Source organism: Ahaetulla prasina, chromosome 5 (assembly GCF_028640845.1).
Source record: "Ahaetulla prasina isolate Xishuangbanna chromosome 5, ASM2864084v1, whole genome shotgun sequence".
NCBI classification, from domain to species: Eukaryota; Metazoa; Chordata; class Lepidosauria; order Squamata; family Colubridae; genus Ahaetulla; species Ahaetulla prasina.
The window spans coordinates 42195081-42218617 of record NC_080543.1 but is presented as its reverse complement, the minus strand read 5'-3'; the positions used below and the strand labels follow the sequence as shown (position 1 = coordinate 42218617).

General features: G+C 36.6%; 1 protein-coding gene across 1 annotated transcript in view; it reads right to left on the bottom strand.

Annotated features, from left to right (window-relative positions):
- Positions 1–2205: 2205 nt before the first annotated feature.
- GPA33 (glycoprotein A33) overlaps positions 2206–23537 on the bottom strand; it is a 48073-nt gene continuing 26741 nt past the window's right edge. The window contains exons 2-7 of the mRNA XM_058186495.1: positions 21072–21232; positions 17578–17788; positions 16737–16901; positions 10388–10498; positions 8545–8668; positions 2206–4034 (exon numbers count right to left, since the gene is read on the bottom strand). Of these exons, the coding sequence (XP_058042478.1) occupies positions 3932–4034; positions 8545–8668; positions 10388–10498; positions 16737–16901; positions 17578–17788; positions 21072–21232 (875 nt within the window). The 3' untranslated portion in view covers positions 2206–3931. The remainder of the gene's footprint in view (positions 4035–8544; positions 8669–10387; positions 10499–16736; positions 16902–17577; positions 17789–21071; positions 21233–23537) is intronic.

Genomic DNA, 23537 nt, shown 5'->3' with positions numbered 1-23537 from the left:
CCAGTCCCTAATCATCTTTGTTGCTCTTCTCTTCACTCTTTCTAGAGTCTCAACATCCTTTTTACATCGTGGCGACCAAAACTGGATGCAATATTCCAAGTGTGGCCTTACCAAGGCATTATAAAGTGGCACTAACACTTCATGTGATCTTGATTCTATCCCTCTGTTTATGCAGCCCAGAACTGTGTTGGCTTTTTTAGCAGCTGCTGCACACTGCTGGCGCATATCTAAATGGTTATCCACTAGGACTCCAAGATCCCTCTCACAGGTACTACTATTGAGCAAGGTACCACATATACGGTACCTGTGCATTTTGGGTTTTTTGCCTAAATGTAGAACCTTACTTTTTTCACTGTTGAATTTCATTTTGTTAGATAGCACCCAATGTTCAAGTCTGTCAAGATCTTTCTGTAACTTAAGCCTATCTTCTGGAGTGTTGGCTATTCCTGCCAACTTGGTGTCATCTGCAAATTTGATGAGTTCCCCATCTATCCCCTCGTCCAAGTCATTGATGAAGATGTTGAAGAGTACTGGGCCTAAAACAGAGCCTTGGGGTACTCCACTGCATACTTCCCTCCATGTGGATGTAGTTCCGTTGAGGACTACACGTTGAGTGCGGTTGGTCAGCCAGTTATGAATCCATCTGGTGGTGGTGCTGTCTAACCCACATTTTTCTACTTTATCTAGTAGTAGGTTATGGTCTACTTTATCAAATGCTTTACTGAAGTCTAAGTAAATTATATCGACAGCATTCCTCTGGTTTACTAATTTTGTCATTTTGTCAAAGAATGCAATAAGATTAGTCTGGCATGATCTGTTTTTGACAAACCCATGTTGGCTTTTGGTTATTACTTTGTTTGCTTCTAGGTGTTCGGTGATTCGTTGCTTGATTATCTTTTCCAGAATCTTCCCCGGTATTGAGGTCAGGCAGATAGGTCTGTAGTTTCCTGGATCTGTTTTTTTTCCTTTTTTGAAGATGGGACCTACATCAGCTCTTTTCCAGTCCTCTGGCAGCTCCCCTGTGCTCCAGGATCTTTGAAAGATATAGTTCAGTGGTTCTGAGATCACGTCTGCCAGTTCCTTCAGAACCTTGGGGTGTAATTCATCCGGTCCTGGTGATTTGAACTCGTCTAGGGTAAACAGGTGTTCACTTACCATTTTCTTCCCTATTTTAACTTGTGTTTCTAATTTGTTTTTTGTAGTGCTGTTTTTGATAGGTTGGATGGGTTGTTTTTTTTCTGGATGCAAAAATCTCTACCCCAATACATGCTCCCTTCCTGACACGTCTATTTCAGAGAATTAACAATGTTAATTGGTGATCAGGTAATGTAATGCAGTGCTATTCAGCCAGCACCTTGATTTCCCAGTGTCCGTTGCCTACCCTGCAGATTATTGTGACAATAGGAGAAATGAAGTCTGGGCTATTATTAAGATATAGGCACTGAGTTTTTCCTGTGCTATATTTAGTTTCTGTTAAAAGAAGAGATGAGCTGCTGGCTCTGAGCATCTGTGAAAACATCATGGTGAATCATATTCTTTGATGTTTACCTGATCTCCATATTTTAACTCTTTATTTATGAGAATAATAAAACAAAAAGATGTTAATTTTTTTTAGGGAAAAAAGTCACCTCTTGGTGAGATGGGTGGGAAACAAATAATAATGAGGGGGGGGGAGGACAGCGAACGCAATGCTCATAAGCTTGACATTTTTGCATGTTGCTGGACATACTTTTTGGAAATAAGAAATTTGGTGGAATCATGACTATACATTGCATAGTGGAACTATTACTGAAAGCATGGTGATTTAGGGCACTTCCTCCCAATTTCAGAAGGAAAGGGGGCCTGAAGATAGGACTAAGGGACGGTCAAGCATAGGAAAGAGTGCTATATGGGAATATAAAGGAAAAGGGAGCTCCTCTTATTGTATGTCAGACAGACCAAACTGGCCAACTATTGCCAGTTCTTCCACAGGAATCCATGAATAGATTGTTTATGGGTGGGGGGGAGAGAGAATCAATTTTGAGATAATGTAGATGATACTATGCCAACTTTAAAACTGCCTGTTCCATTGAGTGCAACTGGACATATTCCAGTCTCATGGCCTCAGGTAATTTGAAGTGTACTGTTATGGACAATAGTGTCATAACATGAATGCTATTCCTCCCACTCCTAAAAGCAGAACTGCAAACTCTCTGCTTGGCTTACAAAATTATTTTAATTGTATTTCGGTTCAAAACAAGCCAAATAAAAAAGGGAATAAAACATTCAAATACAATTTGAATACAGATTCTGAAAGACTGTGTACATTTTTAGATATTTTGTAGTATTTGACATAGTCTCACTGATGAACATACATGTTTTCATAGGGTGGGATTTAGAGCCATAAAAAAATAACAGAATAATTGTTATTCTGAGTTGGAAGGGACCTTGGAGGTCTTCTAGTCCAACCCATTCAAGCAGGAAACCCTATACTACTTCAGACAAATTATTGTCCAATGTCTTCTTTAAAAACTCCAGTGTTGGAGCACCCACAACTTCTGGAGGCAAGTCATTCCACTGATTTAATTATTATAACTGTCAGGAAATGTATAGTTCTAGATTTGTTCTCTCCTTAATTATTTTCCATCCATTGCTTCTTGTCCTGCTTTCAGGTGCTTTGGAGAATAGGTTGGCTCCCTCTTTTATTTGTGGCAACCCTTCAAATATTCGAACCCTGCCATCATGTCACCCCTTGTCCCTCTTTTCACTAAACTAGACATACCCAATTCCTGCAGCCACTCTATTCACTAAATATTACTAAACATTTACTAAATATTACATTCTAACAAAGTAATGATAATGGTGCAATAATTGTTCCCATTTGGCTGATCTGTGATTAACAATACTTACTAATGTTGAAATATCTTAACTATTTTTAAGTAAAAAAAAATCGATTTCCAAAATATAGCAAATTATTAGAATAAAAATTATTAATAGACCATATATACAAAGCTGTAGCCAGCTGCAATTATGTTTCTTTTCCTTTTTTTTAATAAAATCATTGTTAGCAGCATAATTGCACTGGTTCTGGTACAGTGCTAGCAAAAAGTATAAAAAAGCTAATAGAAAACAAAAGCGAAAATTAAACATTTCTGAATAGCAGGAGAGGCACTTACAGTTTCCTTCCTAAACAAGTGCTGTTTGGTTGCTTGAGTTAGTGCATCAGAAGAGAGCATGGCTATTTAAATAAAAACCCAGAAACAAAATAATGGAAGCAGTTGGAGGCACAATGGGAGCATATTTTGCTCAACTGAAACTTGTGATAGTGAAGTAGTGAAATATAGCAAGAGTAATATACTGTATACAATTTGGGGTAAATCAACATCTTTCTAAATATATATATATGCCATCATGGGAATAATAGGAGAACAAGCATAGTCTTAATAGCCTTAGTATGATCTGCACCGTCCGCCAAATGATTGTTAAGTATCCAGTGCATAGATGCTGCACAACTGAAGCCATAGATTTTATATATTTGTCTTACAATACTAAAAGTATTCCATAGAAACTGAGATGTGTTTAATTTTGCTTCTGTTTTCCAAATGTAGCAGAAAAGGTCAGTGTTGAAGAATTTTCATCTGCTGCATTCAGAATTTGCATAAAATCAAGATAACACTTCCCAAGGGTTGTTGTTTTTTCTCTTTTCTTTCTAGCAAGCAGTTCAGAAGGATCCTGGAAATTGATGCATCTTTTATTTCAGATTATCTTACTCAGTTTTATGCCTCCTCCTCCTATATCTTTTACGTAGTTATTCATCCCACTCCCAATGCATATATTAAAGTCCCACTTGTTGAATAACAAGTAACATTGATTATAAATCAATTTTTTTCTCTTTCTTTCTTTCGGAAAGAAGGTTGTGGAAGTGTTTGCTTCTAGGCAACTGAAACACAAATCACATTTCTGGCTTTTCTTCGTCTTCATCCCCAATCTCTTCTTTGGAAGGTCCTCGGATTCGAACAGCCTCATTTTTAGGTTGGAATGTATTTTCTGTCTCCCTAAAAATTAGACATAAAATGATTAATTAGGAGGATCAGAGGTTTTTTTATTAAAAATAGTTATAATAATTACTGCATTTATTTATTTATTTATTAAACTTATATGTTGCACCTCTCACCTAGAAGCTATTCTGGGTAATTTGCAATCATAAAATCGTACAATCATTATTGAATAATGTTTAGAAGGACAGCTCTGTTAGCCTATTGTAGCCAAAAAATAGAGTCTAGTAACATCTTTTCAGATTCAGATTAACAGTTCAAGAGAGTTGGGAAATTCTTGAAAAATGAGGTTACTGAGGCTCCAAACTCAATCAATACCAAAATGGATGGAGAAAGGCAAGGAAGGAAGCACCTAATGACACCAGCGTCTTGGTCAGTAATGGATTTCAATTTCGTTTGCTACTGGTTTGCTTGCAGGCACGGATGCGCGATAGGCAGAGACATCTAGGCAGGTGGGCGGAGCCTCCTGCCACCACCACTACCGGTTCACCTGATCCAGGGCGAACTAGTAGCAACCCACTACTGTCCTTGGTGCTCTCTGAGCTTGGTTGTTTTCTTATAGATGTTTCATTACCAAACTAGATCACATCATCTGTACTGATAATGGCACTGATGATGTTACCTAGTTTGGTAATGAAACATTTACAAGAAAACAATCAAACTCAGAAACCAGCAAGGACCTCACAATTCAGCTCCGAGCTACGAATATTTTCTTTTATCTGTAAAGACTTCTCTGATAAACAAAGAAGAGAAACAAACAGAACAAGTAACAAACGAAAAGAAGACCATGTAAGTAAAGCAAAATATGAGGAAATAGTCTGAATCTGCAATGATGTGATCAGGAAACCTAAGTCTTAGCATAAGATTATGCTTGGTATCAATGCCAAAAATCACAAACAAAAAGTATCCTTTAGCTAACTCCAGAAGAAGAGGAAAGTCAAGGAAACAGCTGGTGCACAAGTTAGAGGAAGATGGTGAGATGATGCCAGATAACGACAAAGTTGAATTGTTTCATTTTTACTTTGAAATTGTACAAAGTGAAATAGCAGCCCAAATTGTCAGAAGTAGCACTGTGGGGAGTGGACAAGAAATGTAGATCAAAATAAGTATGAAATTGGTAAGATAGCTAGTAGTTTTGAATGAATTCAAGTCTCCTGGGCTATATGGATTAAATCCCAGGATGTTGAAGGAAATGTTAGATATAGCCATTAGCTGACTTATTTGATCCTTTAAATCCTAGAGAAAAAGGATGTATTAGGAAAATTGGAAAACAGCCAAATGTTTAAGAAGGGGAGAAGTGAGCCGAGGAAACTACAGACTGATCAATACGTTTGACATTAATACCTGGGAAAATCTTAGACAAGATAATTAAGCAATGGGTTTGCAAGCACTTAGAAACAAATAGGGTAATTACTAGAAGTAGCATTCATCTGTTAAAAACAGGTCATACCAGAAAAGTCATATTCCTTTATGAGGAAATGGTTAAATTACTTGACCAAAGGAATGCAGTGGATGTAGTACACCTTAGTTGACTTCAGTAAGGCATTTGATAAAGTTAAGCACTTTATCAAACATGATAAACTGGAAAAATGTGACCACCAAATAGCCATAAACAATATGATCCTTAGTGGGTCTTTGTCTACACTGAATACTTTAACTGATAGTTTATAATACGTTAGGATGAAGTGGATTGAGAGTTATTTAAATAAGGTTCCATGAGAGTCAAATTACAACTATATTATGAAACTCGTAATATGTTAAAAACCCATTGTATTTTTTCAGGCCTTCTGAGATAGCCTGAAACCTGTTGATGCACATAAACTCAATTTGGCCTGTTTGTCTTACATAGAATCCAGAGGGGTATTACTGGTGGTATATATTACATTAGAAAAAGAACGTGTAAAGATGCCTTTAACTTTGTGTATGAAGTTGGGGTCTGCAATAAGCCAAATGTCTACTTTGTATCTATGATATTGTTTATCAACCTTGGCAGCTTTAAAAAAAAAGTGAACTTCAACTCCCAAAATTCTGGCAGTTGAATTCTGGCAGTTGAAATCCAGACATCTTAAAGTTTCCAAGTTGGAGAAACACTGCCTTACACTGATAAACGAACACCATCACAAGCCCTGACATTTTTGCACAAAATAATTTATAGACACAAATTTGGTATCAGGATTCAACACAAAGACAAGAGTAGTAGGAAAACGTTTTAAGTTTAATCTCCTGAAACGTTCCATTACAGATCTCAAAGTAGCAGTTTTAGAATAAAGAAGCTTTACCAGCACTATCGAGTGAGAGACATCAGAGTTTACATACTGTAAATAAATCTGACGCAGTCCATCTGCAGACCCCTTCATCCCACTGTATTTTAATCCTAAATAAATTACACCACTCCATGCATCTGATGAAGTGAGCTGCAGCTCAAAAAAGCTTATACCTTAAAATAAAATTTGTTATTTTGAAAAGATGCTACTTTTTATTTACTTATTTTTTTATTTATTTTATTTATTTATTTTGAAAAGATGCTCTTTCCAATAATGCAGAACTGGAATGGCCAAATCAACTTTTTAATCTGCTGTAACTAAATCCTGTATTCAGAGGGACTTGGTAAAAAGAAAGCTAGAATTATGTTTGCTGCAAGGCCAATACTTCTTAAGTAGATCTCTCTAGAGAAGTTGGCTAAGGTTCTTTTCTTGGACAAGAATTAAAAAGTAGATATGCTACTATTAGGAAAACATTAAATTAATCATTTAAGTTTCCTTTGTTCGACCAAATGTGCTATACAAATAACTTTTCTGGTGCTTATTTTGCTTTGTATTGTTTATCTGTCAGGCAGTCCTTGATTCTTTCTGCTCTTCTGTCTTTTTCTGTTGTTTATTTAACCAGTGTGCCTTTTGTATAAATTAAAACAGATTACTTAGAAACATGCCAAGAAAATAGATAGAGAGGTGGGGCTGGGGCGAAGCAGTTACATTTATTTTGGACTTACATTTCATGTACTTAGAATGTTTGATGAATCCATTTATGCTACTCATGCATATGCAAATATGGAAAAAAATGTATACTCTGCCTTTTAGGTGATTGTTAAAATCTGAAACCTTCAAAGTGGCTTGGGATTACTCATTAAGATGTATGTGTTACCAAGTGGCTTACCAACCCTAAAAAGTAGGGAGCAGCGAGTAATTCCTATTCCAAACAATGTCTGAATTGATTTTTATCTGATAAATTTCAGTTTGGCAGAATGAAATATTTTCCTATATTCTTGCATATTGTCTTCCAGCAGATATATTTATATTTTCTAGAACTATGATGGTGAACTTATGGCACACGTGCCAGAGGTGACACGCAGTGCCCACTCTGATGGCACGCGAGCCGTCGCCACAGTTTAGCTCCACTGCGCATGCACGCACGCCTCCACCAGCCAGCTGGTCTTTGGGGGAGAGCACATGCATGGGGGCCATGTGCACATGTGTGAGGGGGCGGGGCACGTGCACAGGGTGCACGTGGGGGTCACACATGCATGGGCCCCATGCATGCATTGCATTTTGGGGGTTTGGACGCATGTAAGTACATTTGGGTGTGCATGGGCACGCTTTGGGCACTTGGACCGGAAAAGGTTAGCCATCACTGATCTAGAATAAGCTAAAAGAAAACCTGGAGCTTTATAACTGCTTTAGAACAAAGAATGGAAATTTATCAATCAGACCACGGTTCTGAAATATGTTGAGGGCCATATGCCAAAAGTGAAATGATCTTTCAGTCTGATTTGTAAGGAGACTGTCTGGGACACAGGATGTACCTGCAAGATCTCAGATACTATTTTAATTGCTTAAATTAAGGGCCTTTAAGAGTTACATAAAAAGTGCTTTTCAACAATCTATTTCTAACTTCAGGGATGATGTTGACTTCAAAATATTGTAAAGTAATTTCTAAATTACTATTTTTATTTCATTTGCTCTCATATGTCATCACATATGAGAGCAAATGAACATAATAGATTTACCTGACATAATAGATTTACCTCACACAGTTAGTTTATCATTATTACACCTCCTGCCATCCCCCAATAAAACCGTAATAAGTTACATCTGAATAGTATAATTTGAAGAAGAATGCTTTAAAGTTGGAAATTGTTTTATTGAATGGGAATTAAAATCCACCAATCATTTGTAAAGGACAAGATGCATAGGTTTAACAGTGCACCTGATGAGAGTGCTGAAAGATTGTGCTTGGTTTTGCTGTATCAGGCATGAGCAAATCTGGAGGTGTAGAATAATAGTGGTAGAGTCAGGAAAATACTGACTAAATTTTAATTCACAATATGCAAATTTCTCATTTTTATAACCATACTGACATTACTAAGCTTTATTTTGCCGAACTGTGAACAGTGCTGCAAATAATCTTAAGGGTGGGAAAGTTAGGTGTGACATTTATACCCTACCTTTAAAATAGACAGTCTCTCTCTTTCCATCCCATCTCATCCCCACATTTTTTACCAAAGGACACTCACGTTGCCTCATAGTCCTTATTCTTTTTTTTCTTACAGCAACAACAATAAACCAAAACACTTATGATAATGACAGCAGCAAGGATCCCACCAATGATTCCAGCATAAAGAGCAATGTTCATGGATGCTGTAGAGAGAAAAGATTAGCTGTTAGTTATCACAAAACTGATCAGCTATTTGGCTGTGTTTCGGAAAAGACCTTTGTTAGAGATTTGAACATGTTTAAAAATATTATCCTGAATATCAGCAGAGTACTAAAGAATATTGAATAATTAAGCAGAATAACATTCCATAAAAAGAATAAAAATTCAAGGTATAGCTCGCTTGGATGTAGAATATGATTATAGACTACCTGTCCATGAATAATAACTGACATTACTTATACTTGAAGCAAAAACATTATTAATAAATAATTTCAAATGAAATTTCTGAGGTTATTTATTTCTGAAATATTATTAATAAGTAATATTAAGAAAAAGTAATATTACTGAAAAAATTATCAGGAAATAAATAAAGATTTTTAAAAAGCCTGTCTTCTATGCAGTGTTCCTCAACCTTTCTGGCTTTGCAGACAGGCGGGGTGGGGGTAGGGGCATGGGGCAGTTCTGCATGAGTGGCAAGTGGAACTCTGCACATGCTCACTGGTCGTTTCTGTGGCCCAGTTCTGAACGGGGGTTTGGACCCCTGTTCTACTGCATTTTTAAAAAGGTAAATGTGGACTTCACACACACACACACACCCCATTTCTGGGAGTTGAATTCTGGCATTTGAAGTCCAGACATCTTGAAGTTCCCAAGTTTGAGAAATGCTGCCCTACACTAATAAAGGGGGGGAAATGCAAGAGACAGACATTATCTTTTTTTACTTTTAAACACAGAGAATTATTTAATTAATACCAGACTAAGTAAGAAATATTTAAAATGGGTGAAGTGAAGTTAAGAGCCGTACTGTATGCAAAGAAAGTAGATATGTGGGCACAATTGGAATGTTCCATATTTTTTCTCATTTAAAAATTTGATTGTTTTCAATATACTGCCAGTATCATGGTGGCCAGAAATTGCTGTCATTATTTAGAATGGAGGCTGAGAAACTGCTACAAACTGCCCTTGATAAACAAGTTACTTGAACAGAAGCGAGATCTTTTTGTTTGCGCATTGGCATTTTGGTAGATGGAACATAATAGGATGCACAAACAAAATGCATCTGGACTTTTCATCTGACAATACCTTCTTCAGACAGTTACTAAATGTTCTGACATATGTCCTTAATTTATACTGCACAGATATTTAGTTTAGTGAAATGTAGAAGCAAACAATAAGTAGCTCCCTTTCCCCCCTCCATTATAATAAACACCACTAAAAAACAAAAAAACCCACAGTTTGAAAAATGTTTTGAGTTAAAATTCTTTTTAAAAACAGTATTTCAGCACTTATAGATTACCATTCCAGAAGAAGTATAGGCTGGAGGGAAAAAAGCAGTTAAATCAATTAAAAATATTTTTTAATTAGGGAAAGTCTTTTGTGGCACGGAGTGGTGTAATAAACTCATCTACATAACAAATCACTATAAATACTGCAAATATACCTTTTAGGTGCAGAAAAGGGGTTCTGCTGTGGACAAAACATAAATGGAGGATGATCTGATAATATCATATAGGAAAGCCTGTAAAAAGTGAACGAGCAATATTCAATGCTTAACTGTAGCACAGTACTCTTAAAGGCATCTGCCAGTGAAACATATAATTCTTATTGTGAACTACTCTGCCTGCTCTAAAAACTGATGAGCATATTCTATCACTGTGGTATTCTCTTCTACTTAAGTAGTTCAAGCATCCCCAAACACTTACGAGGTCGAATAGCAACCGTGATATTGCATTGGTTCTGTCCAATACTGTTTTGGGAAAGGCAGATATAGTATCCGGTGGTGTTTATAGAAACATTTTTCAGCATTAGCATTCCTGGTAGAAAACAAGAAAAACAACCTGATCACATAGCAGGTTCAAGCAGAAAATATTTTTTTCAACTGTTTCTTACTTTACCATGTATAAAATCAGTTTAGCATGATGTTCTCATAGCAGATGTATAACCCATAAAGCATGATATAAGGAATCATAATATTGTAGTTGTTGCTATGTTTGTTGGCCTGATTTGCAATCTTTTAAAAAAATCTTTTTAGTACACTGGCTATCTAAGAAGTCAAGAAGTCATCTAACATATTCTCGTCCCAGTTTTATTTTCAATGATCCTGCCAAGGTAGGTTAAGCAAAGAGAGAGCACCTATAATCAACCAGGGGTTGGGTTTACTCATAGTGTATTGTTCCTTCTCCTTTTCCTCCTGCACCTAACTATGCCTTGGAAGCATCTTTTTCTGCTGATTCTCAATGACATTTCCATCTTTTCCCCAGGAAAAAAGACAGTTTCAAGTCATCCTTACCTCTATCACTCTTAAAGTAATATTCCCCTCATACAGATACACACCTTATTTGAACACAATCCAAGGACAGCCTGCAGGTATATAAAATCTGTCGGATTTTGTCATCAATTACCTTTGAGAGAAGTCAGATGATTGACAGTAAGTGGGAACAGAGTCAAGAGAGGTAGTATAGAAAAGGAAAACAGATTTCATACCAGTATAATTTTCTCTCCGGTTAAAGATTGGTGGGTAGTACTTTAACTCAGCACAATGGGAAAGTCTCATGACATGGTTCATTTGCTTTTAACCGAATATAATGTGCATTGTGCAAGCACAGCCATTATGGTTGTAAACCAAGGTTTATAGGTTTGCATGATATATTAAATCCTTCAGAGAATGTAATGTATTAAAGAATGTACTATGTAAAAGAACATAATAATAATTAGAACTCAGCTATCTGTTTACTAACTAATACATAGCAACTGCAGGACAAAACTCTATATGAGTTTTGCTTTCATTTCCAAATATATAAATTGATTTCTTGTGCTTATGATTTATTTCCAGATAAGAAATTATATTTTCACAAATCTAGAAGTAGTATATTTTTAACAATTGCAAATATAAAATGCAGGTGAGACGTTTTAGTGAAATGTGTACAAATCTTAGCATTCTCTGTGAAATGGATTGTAAACAAACTTGGTATAGTGCTTGTGACTAATATGCTGCATCCATTAATAAACCTTTAGTAATAGAACACAACTAATACACCAGTGAAGCCTTCTGCCTGAGAGTTATATGGGACTATCAATGATCCATGCAGGTTAGGCAAAGCTGATCTTATCATCTGGAAAATATTCTTCAGCTTTCTAAGGAATTTCATTCTTTGTGGGAATCAACATTACAAAATCATAGCGCACTGATGAGAGAGGACATTTTTATGGGCGCATGCTTATCTATAAGCATCTGATTGAAAGCCACGGGGGCACATTAGCTTCCAGTTTTTGTTCTGACCCAGCCTTAGCAGATTAAAGAAACAGACTCCTTGTCTCAAAAAAACCTCTCTTTATTTAGCTATGGTGAATTCATGGCATTCACACACAGAAAAGTCCAGGCAATAATCCTTCCAACAGTTAATTGCAGTAACAGACCTTATCAGCCCTTGGATAATTGCCAAGCTGAGAGCTTCCAGTCAGCAAAGCTGTAAATTAATTCCTTGCAGGATAAGCAAATCTTCCAAAAGAAATACGAACTGTTGTCTTCTGCAAGCACCATTCCTCTTCTGCTTCTATTTTTTCCGCAGGGAGGGGCCGTTCAGCATCCACATGTGCCTTTCTTCCCAAGTCAGTTCCTGTTTTTCAGTTGTTCTCCTCTCCTGACAGCTCTGCGCAAACGCGCATCTGGAGCAGGCTCCAGCTGTTCTTCCCCACTTACCTCTGACTCCAAAGGCAGCTGGGAAGTGTTGGATGGCCCTGGCTCTATCTCTGCTTCCAACGCAAAGCATACATCAGAGCCTTCCCCACACTCCAGGACTGGCCCAAGTTCCTCCCCAACCTCCTCATCGTCCGAATCTACGCCAGCTCTGCTGGCAGCTGGCGGGCCACAACCGTTTTGAAGAAATTTCATACAAGATGTCTTTAGTGGATTTATTCCAACTTCTTTCCCTGCTGCTTATTTCTCCTTCTTACCTAAACTGTTTCCTCAAGAGGGAAAATGTGTTTAAGAAAATGTTTCATCTTCTTACTCTTGTTACAATGCTACTTTTTTTGAAGTGACAGGTGAAATGTAATGAAAATCACAGGGAGTAGTAGCAGTGACTTTGGCAGTTGAAAGTGGGCCCTTAGCAGATCTCATCTTGTTGAGTACCTATCTATACCTTAACGTAGTTTGACATTGTAGCGTAGTGATTGAGAAGCTAGACTAATATCCATACGTCAAGGCTGAAAATTATCCATGACATGCTCTGGATGACTGAGCATTATTTCTCTCTCCTTCATGGGATTACCTTGACTATAATAATAAATGGAGAAGAGACTGTAAATAATATTTGCTTTACCTGGAGGAGCAGGAAGCATAGATATGAAACAATGTGTATATAGAAATTTCTAAGCTTCATTCCTAATATTTCAAATGTTTCTTTACTTGCCCAACAAAAAAGCTGTAATATGCTATACAGTACATATTCTAAATAGTTCAGGAACCGTACTTAGCCTTCAGTGTGGTGCTGAGACCATGCACTAGGAAGTAAATAAACCTAGATCAAAGACTAAAATTAAATTAATAATTTAAATTAGTTAAATGCCATGAATCTGATCATTTTCCATACGTTTAGTAATTCTTCTCTTCTTCATGGGATAAGTAATAAATTGTAATCTAACTTTGAAATATTGCAAGAAATGTTTGCCATAGTAGCAACTTGAATCTCCAAAGATTCCCAGTCAATTCGTTTGTACATTGAACTATGAAGAGCTATTCTTGAATCAAGTAGGCTGGTTTGTAAAATCAGCCCCTGAATAGAATGAAAACTGGAATGAATAAGGGGAATTTCAAAAAGGAATGAATAAGGGGAATTTCCTTTTCACACAAATCTTCAAACAGAATGACTAAAAACTCTGTGTTTATCAAAGGTAATACAATGGAGAAGAGTGATTGAGTGAAGAAGCAGACAGAAAGATTATGTGCAGTAAAAAAAAAGCATAGAGAATCTGCATATATTGATGAGAAAGTTAACTTGGAATCCTCCATTTGAGGGGAAAATATATTGTACAGAAATGTGTGAAATGTCTTTGATAAATTATTTCCTTTAATATTTTATTGTGATATAAGTTGCGTTTCTTATTATTATGATTGCCTTCTTTTATTTTTATGCCATTATTTATTGCTACTCTTACTATTTTATCAGTTGTGCTTTTATTCTCTGTAGACTTTTATATTGTTTTGACAATAATGTTTTATATTATAGGCTTTTTACATTGCTTTAAAACATTTTATAATATGTTTTAAATTTATTATATATTGCACAGGAAACCCCTACAAATGCACAGTAAAAAGTACAATAAATAAAGTCATTTGTAAATAGAGCATATTGACCAAATTGAAGTTGTTGCTTGCTCAATTTTTGTGCTTTTATGTGACTATTTATACTTTGTCAATTTATATAGTCACTATTTCAGTCATATGAATCATTATGTTTAAATAGAGAAAAAGGCAGAAAGATTTAGTCTTGATCTTTATTCTTCTGTATTGTAAATTTACAGATAATATTCCTCTTATACTGCTTTATAAGAAAAAGGAGAATAAAAGAAAAAGAAATAAGCAAGGCTATATAGGCAATTTATTAACATTTAGGGAAGATTTTCTGATCTGGTGCTACCATCTATAGGTTCATCTGGTGTATAGCAAGTATGTATCACTAATAGATTTTCTTTCGAACTCAGTAAAGTCTAATCAAGGTTTTTTTACTTGATATGTTCCAGGATAAAAGCTATCTTTCCTTTTGTTTTCATTACAGTGTTGCTATCAGGTTTTGTGCAAGGCCTGCTGAGTTAAACAAGATAGTGTCCTCTTTTATTTTATGAGCAGGCAGTGTGCAGCAGCTGCCAAAAAAGCCAACACAGTTCTAGGCTGCATAAACAGAGGGATAGAATCGAGTTCACATGAAGTGTTAATACCACTTTATAATGCTTTGGTAAGCCACACTTGGAATACTGCATCCAGTTTTGGTCGACATGATGTAAAAAAGATGTGGCAACTCTAGAAAGAGTGAAGAGAATAGCAACAAAAATAATTAGGGGACTGGAGGCTAAAACATATGAAGAACAGTTGCAGGAATTCGGTATGTCTAGTTTAATAAAAAGAAAGACTAGGAGAGACATGATAGCAGTGTTCCAATATCTCAGGGGTTGCCACAAAGAAGGGAGTCAAGCTATTCTCCAAAGCACCTGAGTGCAGGACAAGAAGCAATGGGTGGAAACTAATCAAGGAGAGAAGCAACTAGAACTAAGAAGAAATTTCTTGACAGTTAGAACAATTAATCAGTGGAACAACTTACCTCTAGAAGTTGTGAATGTTCCAACATTGGAAGTTTTTAAGAAGATATTAGATAACCATTTGTCTGAAGTGATGTAGGGTTTCCTGCCTAAGCAGGAGTTGGACTAGAAGACCTCCAAGGTCTCTCCCAACTCTGTTATTCTGTTCTGTTCTATTTCACCTTCAATTATTAGTACATTTCAGTTTACAGAATATTGTATAATAATGTCTGCATCAGCAAAGTCAAGTGTTTTGTTCTACCCAAGTAGCTAGGCTCATACATTTTGACTTCAAAATTATAGATATTCTAACTGTTTATTTATTATACCAGTCATGTAAATGAATATTACTTCAGTGTAGAAGTGAGATTTAATCGTGCATGTTCTTACTTCCTGGCAATTAGTGAATACTAAGTGAATACTTTTACTTTTGATAACTTAATACATGGTGGTTGGTCATTGAACCTTTATCAAGGTTTTGAAAAGGCAAGGAGCAGACATTAAAGTACTTGTTTTAATTGCCATGGAACAAAAACCAAGCAATTATTCTGGAATTACTGCGGGGAATAGAATGTGAGTATGGGACAACTACCCATACTCACATTGGGTATGGGTAGAAATGAGAGCTTATAGCTGGAATCTGAGATACCCATGCATCATTATACCATACTGCTGCTAAAAGGAAATGGACAGTGGAGAACTACAGGAAAAAATGGTATCATAGAAATGCTGGGGATAGATAGAAAGCTATTTTTTTTTTGTTTTTAAGCATATGTAGCCTTCAGTAATTAAAAGAAGGGTACTCATTAGCAAGGCCTCTCTTTCTCATTCTGAAGCAATATCATTTTGGCTTATTTTTGTAACTTGCAGAAGTGGACTTAAAACAAAGCTGATTCTAGATTTTAAAAACCCTATCATGTATTGTAAATTTTATATATAATCATTTCTAAGGTATTAACCTTAGAAATGATTATATATAAAATTCCTTTAAAATAATAATAATAATAATAATAATAATAATAATAATAATAATAATAATAATAATAATAATAATAATAATATTTTAATTTGTATACCGCCCTTCTCCCGAAGGACTCAGGGCGGTGAACAGGCAGATAAAATACAAATACACACAACAACTAAAAACATCCCTTAAAAAACTAATTGAAATGCCCAAAATATTAAAAGACGTACTCCCCCGTAAAATAACAAAATTTTAAAAACCCATCCAATAAGAATAAAAATCAGGCTAGTCCAGCCATACGAAATAAATAAGTTTTAAGTTCGCGGCGAAAGGTCCTAAGGTCAGGTAAAACCATCCATTTCCCAAAGCTCCAAAGTCATAAGGAATGAAATTGGCTCTGCAGACTTAGATAGCTATATCAAAACAATGGATGATAAAGTCAAACATATAGAAAGCCACTGATTGACCATTCACATTTTAAAAGTTCTTTTAGTTCCTTTAGGCAGAGGAAAAATATGTTCTAGGTGGCTCTTGCATGATCTGGAACAGACTCAAAGAACATACTATGTGAAACATTTCCCCCCTATGGAAAATCATTTTTAAGAAATTCAAATGACCATTCTCATTCTCATGATGAAGATAGACTTAAAAACATGCAAACTAAAAATAAAAAATTAATTTATGTGATATTAATTTATATTTATATTTTATATATTATATTTTATATTATATTATAGATATAGATATATATAATATATTATATTTATATTAATTTATATGAAGTCAGAGTATACCTCCTACAGCTATTCCTTGAAGTGGCCGGCTTTGGTTCTGCATATCATAACTTTGCCAGGTATATTTAGGTTCCGGGAATCCTTCAACAGAATTGCAAGTCAGATTAATATTTTGACCGTATTCTGGGTTCCCAATAATTTTGCACACTGGATTGGATGGTTCCACTGGATAAAGAGATGAGAAGAAAACAATAACCATGAGCAGGTTCAGTAACATAAAGGAGAGACGCATCACCAGACACAGACACATAACTAATCCAATCCCCTAGTCTTTAAATTTTAAGTCTACCAGTAATTCTCATTTGTCAAATCCATTTATTAGGAATAACATTTTTTTAGAGAGAGATACAATTTATCTTTCCTGTTTAGCTTCTTCATACAGACTTGTGCATATATAAAAATGGGGAAAATACCACAGTATTTGCCCTTCTAGTACGTGTCTGAAATTCTTCCACCAGCACTTCCAGTTAAAAATTGATTTAACAAATGATGGGAAAGTCCTCTTCTAAGACACCATTTTTCTAGAAATCTTCAGAAGAGAAAAACTGGATTCATCTGACTAAATATAGGATAGTTTACTACCTTCTTGATTATTTCAATCATATAGCAAACTAGCACAAGGCTCATCAGTACTGCTTCTCAAGTATTAGAATATATTCTACACCCCTGCACTGTACAATAATTTTTACAATAGACACAACAGTGTGTGTCTATTGTATTCTACACTGAATTATTGAACAAAGTATTTCAGACTACTGTGGGCAGTACTTCTTGTTTACTGGTATATACTACTGAATCTAGATATTGGACTGGCAGAAATACAAAGGGATGAAATCCTTACCAAGGACCGAAAGTTCTACTTCGACACTTTTTGATGGGAATATATTTCTTATCTCGACTAAGCATTCATAGGTTCCATTGTCTTGCATGGTCACCTCATAAAGGGTGATTCCAGCATCGCCTTTTTCAAAATTGTTAGAGAATTTTAAACGACCTTCGTAAGCTGGTATATACCGTTCAGTACCATCAAACGACTTCTTAGCCAATACTTCCTAGATAAAAAAGAAGGGTACATGTTAGTGTAGCAATGAGATTCCCACTGCTTGCATAAACAAATCCAGTGGGCACTTCTCTTGCTACCCTCTAAGCTTTTTGTCCTCTCAACTTATTTTTTTTTAAAAGTAATGATTATGTTGATATCCAGCAAAAAGTAAAATCAATTTATACTTCACAGAAACCACAAGTAATTGTTAACTTAAGAATTGTTAAGGCAAGAATTTTTTTCAGATTTTTAACTGAAATTTTTTTCAGATTTTTAACTTATATTGTATTTTAACTTTTTTGATATTTATGTCTTATTTGTGCTGTACACTGCCCTGAGTCTTTGGAGAAGGGCGGTATAAAAATTTGAATAATAAATAAATAAGAAAGAAAGAAAGAAAGAAAGCCCATTGTCCCTGCTCTTATTTTAGTTATTGAAATGTTGAGTAGAGACATAAAACAAGATTAGAGGGCTGTGGGCATAAAAATTTAAAAAAAGATAAGCTAAGAGTTTTTCCAGATGATTTGGTGTTGGTTCTGAAAGATCCTTAAAGGGGAACTGAATTATTAATGGATAAAGTAAAAGAATTTACTATAGTGCATCAGCAAGTTTTAATAGAATAGAATAGAATTTTTTATTGGCCAAGTGTGATTGGACACACAAGGAATTTGTCTTGGTGCATAAGGTCTCAGTTTACATAAAAGAAAAGATATCTTCATCAAGGTACAACACTTACAACACAATGATAGACATAAGGTACAAATTTAACACTTAATGATACAACACTTAATGATAGTCTTAGACTACAAATAAGCAATCAGGAAACAATCAATATCAATATAAATCGTAAGGATACAAGCAACAAAGTTACAGTCATACAGTCATAAGTGGAAGGAGATGGGTGGGAATGACGAGAAGATTAATAGTAGTGCAGATTTAGTAAATAGTTTGACAGTGTTGAGGGAATTATTTGTTTAGCAGAGTGATGGCGTTTGGGAAAAAACTGTTCTTGTCTCTAACCGAAAATCAGAACTTAGAATTCTAACGTTACAATTAAGATTGTAACGTTAGAATTCTATCAAAGCAAATATAAAATCAAATCAAAAAGAGCTCTGATAACAGAAGGACATACTTACCAATGCTTTTCTTACGTGCAATTATTGGAAACATTCGAAATAAATTTTAAAAATTATGGTTTTAAACAATATAAAACTGAGTTTGAAATAAAATTGTAGAAAAATTATATGTAATTTCTAAAATGTATAAACTTTTTAAAAACATTTGTAGTAGAAAAAGAACAATTTAAAGAATAGATGATAAGATTGGCTAAAAATTTTGGTTACAATATACAAATGGAACATTGGGAACATACAGTATTTAATTGAAAGGTTTGGCATTTACATTATATCCCAATCTTCCAAGAGTTTTATAAAATTACGTATTGTTAGTATTTGTCACTAGAGAAATTGTCTGGAATGTATAAAGCTATTTCAAATTTATGCTTGAAATGTGACACCACCTAACCATCTCATCCTCTGCCATTCCCTTCTCCTTTTGCTTTCAACCTTTCCCAACTTTGTGGTCTTTTCCAATGACTCCTCTCTTCTCATTGGGTGGCCAAAGCATTTGAGCTTCAGCTTCAACACCTGTCCTTCCAAAGAACAGTCAGGGTTGATTTCCTTTTGACTGTACCAATTTGATCTCCTTGCGGTGCAAGGGGTTATCAAGAGTCTTCTCCAACACCACAATTTGAAAGCATCAATTCTTCAGCAGTCATCCTTCCTTATGGTCCCACAGCCATACATTACTACTGGGAAAACCATAGCTTCTTACTCTAGATGTGTACTTTTCAGAGATCATAGAATCATGCCTACTTTAATTAATTTCAGTTAATTATCATGTACTCTACATGGAATGAAACTGGAACAGATTTTGGACAAGTCAACTATTGAAAAGAAGTAGTTGCCAGACCAGTGTTTAGCATGCAGTTTAAAGATGGTAACTCTTTTTCTATGACACTTATATATATTGTTGTGACAAAATAAATAAATAAATAAATAAAATAAATAAATAAACTCTGCAGATCTGAATCAACTATATTTATCTCCAATGATTTCTGAGCATAAACTGAGAACAGGCTTTGCCTTGTAAGCCTCTATGTACTATAATTCAGTACTAGGTTATCTGAAATACATTTCCATCTATAGGAATTTGCTATACTTATGAGCTGTGGTGGCACAGTGGTTAGAGTGCAGTATTGCAGGCTCTTTCTGCTGACTGCCAGCAAATTGGCAGTTTGAATCTCACCAGCTCAAGGTTGACTCAGCTTTCCATCCTGCCGAGATGGGTAAAATGAGGATCCAGATTGTTGGGGGCAATCAACCTAACATATGACCCTCACTCTGTCAAAGACCTTGGAGTACTCATCTCAAATGATTTAAATGCCAGAGCTCACTGTAACAGCATTGCTAAAAAAGCATTAAGAGTTGTTAAGGTTAACAACTCTTAATTGTTAACCTAATCTTGCGTAGGTTCTTCTCTGGTAATATTGCACTGCAAACTAGGGCATACAAAACTTTTGCCAGACCAATTCTTGAATATATCTCATCTGTCTGGAACTCACACTGCATATCGGACATTAATACAATTGAACAAGTCCAGAGATATTTCACAAGAGGAGTCCTCCACTCCTCTGCTCGCACAAAATACCTTATGCCACCAGACTCAAAATTTTGGGCATAGACAATTTAGAACTTCACCGTCTTCGGTCTGACCTAAGCATAGTACATAAAATAATCTGCTACAATGTCTACCAGCCAATGAATACTTCAGCTTCAATCAAAACAATACAAGACCACACAATAGATACAAACACATGGTAAACCAATCCAAACTAGACTGCAGAAAATACGATTTCAGTAACAGATTTGTCAATGCCTGGAATGCACTACCTGACTCTGTGGTTTCTTCCCCAAATCCCCAAAACTTAAACTGTCTACTGTAGACCTTGCCCCATTCCTAAGTGGTCTATAAGGGGCGTGCATAAGCACACCAGCGTGCCTACCGTCTCTGTCCTAATGTTTTCTTTTATTCATATCCTTTACATAAACATAATTATGTTTATACTTGTATCTGTCATAAAATACATGCTTGACGAAATAAATAAAATAAAAAATAAAGTAAATATGCTGGTTCTGTAAACAATTGCTACTGCTATTAATAGAAGACAGAAAAGATTGTTAGTTTCCTCAGCCATCACAGTTTCTCCACAGGTGCACATGTATATATCTTACCATATGGTCACTTCCCAAGGGCTTTCCCCTCCAAGAGACAAAGTCTGTTGTCTCTGTAGAAGTACTTTCAAAGTTGCATGGTAGGGTGATATTGTTTCCTCTTTTCACTTGCACTGCTTTTGAAGGTCCTGATACTGAAACCGCATGAACAGCTGCTATCACTGGCAAAGATATACGCAGAAGAAAACAGAAAGGTCAGATGTGTCTCTATTATCATGATTGGGAAAAATGCTTTACGAATTTTGTATTCCTGAACACCTTCCCTTTAAAGCAGTGGTCTCCAACCTTGGCAACTTTCAGCCTGGTGGACTTCAACTCCCAGAATTCCCCAGCCAGCTTTGCTTTGCTGGCTGGGGGATTCTGGGATTCTGGGAGTTGAAGTCCGCCAGGCTGAATGTTGTCAAGGTTGGAGACCTCTGCTTTAAAGTACTAAAAAAAAAAATAAGAAAAATGAACAGAAACAAAGGCTTTGAAGGAAAACCAGCTTTTGAAGAGACACTTTACTATTAAAATACCTACTAGCAAATTACCAACTAATTAGATAGCTGGATCTATTTATTTCAAAGATTTTAAAGCATAACTCTGGAGGACTCACAACAAAAACATAAAAACAAATAAAGCAAAAATTAAAAAGTCAGATGCCACAACAACCATAAACAGATGCCATTACTTTATTTCAGTGACTCAGTCAAAAGCCCAAGTCTTGATGGCCTTTTGGAAGGCAGGCTAAATGTTGGAGGCATGATGGATTGTCCACAAGGAAGTTCCACAAGGATGGGAGATCCACAAGGTAGAGCCACCCTCAGAAAAGGCAGATTTCTAGGTCCTGCCATAAGCCAGCATTTCAGGGAAGGTACCTGGGTGTGCTATCCTATCCAATGTAGTGGGATGGGCAGATCCTATCAGGAAGAGACAAAAACCCACAAATAAGTTGGTCCTGTGAAAGACAGCAACTTGAATTATACCTGGAACAAAACTGGAAGTCCATGTAGCTCATTCAATGCAATGTAATGTGGGACAACCTGGGAGCATATCACCATTCCCATGTTGTGGCTCCTGCCCCCGAACCTGGCCCCATGCCCAAAAGTGCTTGGAGCCGGGCCTGCTGCCAGAAAGTGACTCGGAGCCGGGCCTGCTGCCAGAAAGTGATTTGGACAGTGAGGGGAAGGGCCATCAGGACTTACCTCGGAAGCACCAGCCTCGCTGGATCAGCTCCAGGAGCCAGAAGCAGGCCAAGCGAAAGGGATAATGAGGCCTCCTTCTCCTGACTCGTTCCCCCCCCCCAGGCCACGCCTGCAGACCCAGTTGACAGCAATCAGGCTTGGCTCAATCCCAGGTTTCGTAGGCAGGAGAGAAGAGAACAACAGAAGCAGGGGAGGGGCAGGCCTAGGAAGTGCTGAGTCATGGAGCCACACCCCAAAGGATATAAAAGGCAGCAAGAGGTGGTGTGTCTCTTTGTATCAGGCAAATCCACAGATTGACTAGAGCTGAAGGTTGTGACTCACCAGCGTCTTGGCAGCTATCGAGGGCTCTTGGCAGACGCTGATTCTTTTGCTGCCAGAGCTGATAAGAGCGGCTAATTAAGCCATCGTTCGGACGGAGGCAAGGAGGACACAACATCCCAGGTGGATCAGACAGGAAACAGTCGAGATGAGCTAATTCTACTTTATTGTAAAGGAATCTTGCAAGTCTCTTTTTACTTCATGATAATTTAGGAAGGATTGTTTCTGAGTTTCTTTTTCTGCTCTTTATGCAGCTGTAGGCTTTCCAGTGCATCTGGTGTTTTCAAGGCAGCATCTCTTCTTCCATCCTCCCATCTCCCAAGATTATTTCCACATTCCATCACAGACCACTGTGCACTGCATGCAACACTGTATTCTGGGTCAGTTGTAGTACTCATGTGATCTTTAAGGACACCCCTATGTATAGTACATTGCAGTAAACCATACAGGAAGTGATTGAGACATGACTGATTGTTAGCAAGGCCTCCCCATGCAAGAAAAGATACAATTGGCACCAAGATGAATTTATGGAGAGCCTCCCCTTAGCCACAGCTGCTGCTTCTGTTCAAGCAGTGGTCATCCACTGTGCACAAGGTCAGTCAATGGATTACTGATTCTGAACTGCCGGCAAGCTTCAGCTGGAAACAGCTTGCAGGCCAATGAAGAGGAGGGGGAGGAGTTGCCTGTTGTGGTAGATCTCAGAGCACACAAGGCAGAGAAATGGAAGTCTGTCAGATTGCTCTGGAAAAGGCTCTGCCCCTCTTGATAGACTGCACTGGGAGCTATTTTGCATAGAAGGCAGAGGGAGGCATTGCTGGAAGCAATGTATGAAGGTCGTGGCCATGTACACATTCAGGTATCCTGAGTCTCTGAATTACTATAATTCATGAGCTACTGTGGATGTACTTTAAGGTTTTCCTACGGGCTTTATATTTGTTTATTGGACTCACTGTTTGAGCAGCTT